The sequence below is a fragment of the Cotesia glomerata genome, linkage group LG4, assembly GCF_020080835.1.
Source record: "Cotesia glomerata isolate CgM1 linkage group LG4, MPM_Cglom_v2.3, whole genome shotgun sequence".
Taxonomy (NCBI): domain Eukaryota; kingdom Metazoa; phylum Arthropoda; class Insecta; order Hymenoptera; family Braconidae; genus Cotesia; species Cotesia glomerata.
Window position 1 is genome coordinate 23,100,804 of NC_058161.1, and position 6,236 is coordinate 23,107,039.

General features: G+C 34.0%; 1 protein-coding gene and 1 pseudogene across 1 annotated transcript; one reads left to right on the forward strand and one right to left on the reverse strand.

Moving 5' to 3' along the window:
• Positions 1-1,187: 1,187 nt before the first annotated feature.
• On the reverse strand, positions 1,188-2,008 carry LOC123263991 (annotated as a pseudogene).
• Positions 2,009-2,500: 492 nt separating this feature from the next.
• Positions 2,501-3,871, forward strand: LOC123263342. The gene has a single exon (XM_044726005.1). The coding sequence runs from the start codon at positions 2,609-2,611 to the stop codon at positions 3,779-3,781; it is 1,173 nt and encodes a 390-aa protein (XP_044581940.1). The 5' UTR covers positions 2,501-2,608; the 3' UTR covers positions 3,782-3,871.
• The last annotated feature ends 2,365 nt before the right edge of the window (positions 3,872-6,236 follow it).

Below are 6,236 nucleotides of genomic sequence, written 5' to 3' on the forward strand. Positions count from 1 at the left end.
CCTCTTCGAAGGTAGGCGAAAGCCTCGCCATATATTCATCTTGTCCTAAAATGCCGCATCTAATTATATATTATTATATATGATCATATATAAATAATATATAATTATATATAAGTATATGCGATTACATATAAATTTTTTTACTCGGGAAACTCCGCTTTTAACAGGAGCTTTGTTTGGGCATTTCCTGAGATATTTTAGGTTTGGATGCCCGTATTTAATTTTCACAAAATTTTTAACAGGTGCTTTGTTTAGACATTTCCGGTGTGGAGATATCTCACAACCGGAAAAAAATCGGAAAAAGTGATTTTTCAAATTGCTCCAAAATTTTTGATCTGATCGATTTATGTTCAAAAGTGAATCATAGAATTCAAAAAACTGCGTCGAATGCTAAGAACCGCGTGAAAATTGGTTTATTCATTCAAAGGTCATTGCAGTTTGAAAATTTAAAGAATATTGTTGCATCAAACTTCTATGAGTCTTTTGAGCTCAAAATAACACATAAATTATATTTTTGAGCTCGAAGAGCTCAAAAACGTCATGAATGCAAATTTAAGCGCTTACGTATGGAATTAAAGAAAAGTTGCAAGGAAGACCTTTAGGGTTAACCGTTTTCCTAATTTTTAACTTTCCGGTAAGAAAAATTTAAAATTTGAAAAAATTCGGGAAGTTATTGGTTTTACCTCGTTTTGCGCGCGCGCGTGTGTGTGTACTTTTCATAACTTCTGAACGGCTCCACCGATCAGGACTAAACTTTGACATTCAAAAGGGATTCATTGCTATTAAATTTCCTGAAATTTTGAACCAATCACATGTAATTGTTGTCCGAAGCGAAGCTGAGGTCAATAAACATATAATCTGAGACATTTCTTATTTTCCTGCCCGAGGTGTGTAATATAATATTACAAACATGAGACACATGAAGAATAGCTTCTTCGAGAACAAATTACTTTTATTTTGGTTGGTGGTAGAGGTCGTAGGGTGAAATAAAATGGTCTAAAGACTTTCCAACATAATTGTTAGTCTTGAAACAGTTCTGAACCGACAATTTGTTTTGAAACATGCTCGTTATATCGTTCAGTTTAAACTTGTTTCATATTGCGCATCACATTAAATGTAAACTTGATGTCGCGTTACTGACAGCGATAATTGATACGATGAAATTCTGAATTATTTTTGTGGCCTGATCAACCCATTAATATCACGCCTACAGCTAATGCCGGATCTTTACGATTAATTTGTTGTAACATGCCTGTTGCATATCAGCCATGTTTAATATACATTAGTGAGTCGACAGATATCAGAATAAAAAGATCACTGATGGTTTCATGAATTGCCTGCTCATCGGCGGAACGGGATAGAAAGAGCTGCATACTGATATGTTAACTCGCTCAAGCATCGATTCATTGTGAAAGAAGATCATTAGTGCTGACTTAGAAATTTTCAGCAAATCTGATAGGGCGAATGCCAAGGTACACTGTACTATATTGATAAATTATAGCTGCTTGTAATTTCTTTTATTAAATCATTTAAAAGATTCAAGAAAATATTGAACATTTCTTTTAAATTATTATCTGCAGCAGCATTATCTGCTTGTAGTTTTAACTCTTCACTTATAGTCTGTAGAGCATCAGTTATCGATGACATACAAGGTACGGTTTGATAATCTAAAGAATGTTGATGGATTGTAGCAATCCCATGTTAACACTTTGGAGCAGAATATTACATTCATTATTGAAAATTCCTTGATAAAGCTAAATCATCGTATTCAAACGTACTGTGATGCTGACGTAATGATAAAATGTTTTCAAATACAACGTACTGGATATTGTAAATGAATTGACCATTGCCTGAAATACCTATGTTTTCTATAACTTGATCGTTCTGGTCTTTAATGAACACACCTTGTGGTATATTATCAGCTACTATCAATTCAAATTTCTTTATATCCATTTTCACAATACTTAACGCTGTCAAAGTCGTATATTCTAAAAACATAGTCGAATGTCAATCTATAAAAATGCTTATCTACAATGTATATGCTTTAAATTACGAATAGTGATTTATTGGGCGTAAGCCAATAAACTAATCATAATGAACAACATAATGCTACAGGTACAATTACAAGTTAATATTGCATTGCTTAAAAGTTATCTGTTGATTGGCTCTATGCATAATGATTGTTAGTACGCTGTAAATACTGAAGACTAAATATGGTACATGAGTAAAATTTACATTGCGTAACTAAGCAATCACTTGATCACTCATGTACAATATTTAGCCTTGAGTATGTTACGAATAGAGTGAGTAATGGAGTGTAAGGACTTATGTAAGATAAATCTCAAATATTTAGTCTCTTCAGTATTTACAGCGTACTAACAATCATTATGCATAGAGCCAATCAACAGATAACTTTTAAGCAATGCAATATTAACTTGTAATTGTACCTGTAGCATTATGTTGTTCATTATGATTAGTTTATTGGCTTACGCCCAATAAATCACTATTCGTAATTTAAAGCATATACATTGTAGATAAGCATTTTTATAGATTGACATTCGACTATACTTTAGAATATACGACTTTGACAGCGTTAAGTATTGTGAAAATGGATATAAAGAAATTTGAATTGATAGTAGCTGATAATATACCACAAGGTGTGTTCATTAAAGACCAGAACGATCAAGTTATAGAAAACATAGGTATTTCAGGCAATGGTCAATTCATTTACAATAATATCCAGTACGTTGTATTTGAAAACATTTTATCATTACGTCAGCATCACAGTACGTTTGAATACGATGATTTAGCTATCAAGGAATTTTCAATAATGAATGTAATATCTGCCCAAAAAGTGTTAACATGGATTGCTACAATCCATCAACATTCTTTAGATTATCAAACCGTACCTTGTATGTCATCGATAACTGATGCTCTACAGACTATAAGTGAAGAGTTAAAACTACAAGCAGATAATGCTGCTGCAGATAATAATTTAAAAGAAATGTTCAATATTTTCTTGAATCTTTTAAATGATTTAATAAAAGAAATTACACCAGAGCAATTGGCTATAATTTATCAATATAGTAATATCGCTAAATTAAAAATTGGTGATCTACCTTTATCAGATTTGCTGAAAATTTCAAGTCAGTATCTTTATGATCTTCTTTCTTACAATGAATCGATGCTTGAGCGAGTTAGTTTAACATATCCAATGCAAATGCTTTCCTATGTAATGCGTATCTTTCTTCTTCTATTCTCCCGTTTTAATATCCCGTTCACCGATGACGAAACAATATTAATTCATGAAATTACCGCAATTTTGATTGATCTTTTATCTGATCGACTCACAACTAATGTATATTTAAAACATGGCAACAGTTATGCAACAGGAATGATACAGCAAATTAATCGTAAATATCCGGCATTAGCAAATGTAACTGATATTAATAAGGTTGATCAATTCTTACAAAATAATTCAGATTTCAAGAATTTCATCGAAAGTAACTATCGTGATTTCAATTTATGGCCTTTTGTGTTATCAATTAACATGACGATACAACATCGAGTTTTGTTTAATATAAAATCATGTCTTGACAATTTTCGCTTAAGAGATCATAAAAAAATTGATGTACAACCAAAAGAAGTAATTGATTTACTTGAAAAAATATGTGAACCATATGTTCAAACAAAACAATATGAACGTTATAACGAGGTATGTTTCAAACAAATTGTCAGTTCGGAACTGTTTTCAAAAATTTGTAATTTTATGTGTACTTGAGAATATTCATTCCCAAAACAACTAAAAATCTATATATTAACAAGTTATTAGAAATTTTATTTCAATTTACGACCAAAAGAATTTTTTTTTCACTTTTGACTCTACCAATAACCCAAAAATAAAAGTAATTGTTCTCGAAGAAGCTATTCTGGTTATTTTCACAATGGTGTCCTCATGTTTGTAATATTATATTACACACCTCGGGCAGGAAAATAAGAAATGTCTCAGATCATATGTTTATTGATAATAATTACATATGGTTAATAATTACATATTAGGTTAATACTTACATATGGTCTGAGACATATCTTACTTTACTACTCTTGGCATGTAATATACTATTACTCTATCGATATTGGGAAACGATTATTTTTAGCTCTACTCGTCCGCGAGCATCTCATAAAGTTTATAACATAGATTTGCTGCATGCACGCCTTATTCGTCCTGAAGCAACATTCTAATTTATGTTTTAAGTTATTACCTTCGCCATAGTCGTTTTCTTAGGATTTTTTTTAAACTTTGGCAGATGAATATTTATATAATTCTGCATCGATTGGCGCAACTTGAGAATTTTTGACCATCTAGTTTCCGAGATATTTAATTTCAAAGTTTGAGTTTTGAACGCTCTTATACATTACGGTATACGGGATTTCGAAAAGTTTACCTACAAACATTTTTATACCTCAGAAACTTTTCTTAGGATCTTTTTAAAAAACTAGAGTAACGTTAACTAACAACTAAACAATTAAAAAAAAAAAAAATTAGGAAAACGGTTGACCCTGAAGGCCATCCCTGCAACTTCCCGCTAATTCCATACCTGGGCGCTTAAAAATGCATTTACGACGTTTTTGAGCTCTTTGAGCTCAAAAATACAATTTATATGTTATTTTAAGCTCTCCGAGCTCAAAAATATAACTTTTATATGCTTTTGAGCTCTTCAAGATCAAAAGTTTGATAGTAGGTTGATAAAACACTATTTTTTGAGTTTTCAAACCGCAATAACTTTTGAATAAATGGACCGATTTTCACGTGGTTGGCAGCATTCAACGCAGTGTTTTAAGCCTTATGAAAAATCTTCAAGTTTGAATTGATCAAACTAGAAATTTCGAAGTAATTCCGAAAAAACACTTTTTTGGGTTTCCTTCCTGCACGATATCTCTCGAACAAATCAACCGATTTTGACCGGATTAGCGGCGATCAACGTGGTTTTCTAAGGTTGAAAGCTGATTAATTTTTGGAGTTGATCGATAAAGCCGTTCGAAAGTTATTCCAAAAAAACCACTTTTGAAAAAATTTTTTTTTACAGTTTTTTTTAGATTTTTCGAAATCTATCGGTCCGAATCTATCCAAATTGTATCAAAAATCTAAGTTTGGACAAGCCCTTTCGAATGGCGCCAACCGCGATCGAATCGGTCGAGCCATTCAAAAGTTATGAGAGGTTTACATACATACACACACACACACACACACACACACACACACACACACACACACACACACACACACACACACACACACATACACACACACACAGATGTTATCAGGACACGGCTGTTTCCGGGCGTATCTCCACCGCTTTGAGCATGATAATTCCCCAGAGTGCCCGTCCTGCCCAGGAGTCAATGAAGATGCAGAGCACGTCTTCTTTGAGTGCCCACGTTTTTATCCACAGCGAGATGAGCTGGAGAATATCCTGAAGAGGAAAATCCAACCAGAGACAACAGTAGAAGCAATGCTGTCATCAGAGGCTGCCTGAAACGCCACAAACACGTTTGTCACGGGAGTCCTCTCAGACCTGCAGTCCATAGAAAGAAGAAGAGCAAATGACGCCAATTAGAAGGAGGAAAAAATAACACCTTAGCCACCAGAAGAAATAGCAGTAGCTAGATCATCCCCTCACAAAGTAATGCCTGACGGCGGTTTCCATGAGGGATTAGGGGAAAGAGGAAAAGGGGTTTAGGGTTTAGTGGGTAGGGGCGCTAGTGTCGAGTTTTAGTATGACACTGCGTCGAATAGCCACCTATCCAGGCCAAACAGCTATGCCTAGAATCCGTAAAGAGGATTCCCCCCCCCCTTAAAAACACACACACACACACACACACACACACACACACACACACACACACACATACATACATACATACATACATACATACATACAGACATAGTGACACCCTCGCGGGGATAGTCAGGGAAGCTTCCTGTGATCCTTGAACGTCGAGATCTGATGAAAACTCGATTTTTGTAAAACGGGGTAAAACCAATAACTTCCCGATTTTTGAAAATCTGAGATTTTCTTAGCGGGAAATTAAAAATTTATTGATAGTTACCACACAGTTTCAGAGATATTTATTAATAAGTAATGAAAAATTCACCAGACTTTAGCCGAGGAGGGGATACGTTAATAAAGCTGTGGCAACAGCGCAAGTTTTGTGAGCCGCGAAAGACGTATGAG

What these genes read in the sequence shown, in the direction of transcription:
- LOC123263342 (XM_044726005.1), top strand. Translation starts at nt 2,609, where the DNA reads ATGGATATAAAGAAATTTGAATTGATAGTAGCTGATAATATACCACAA.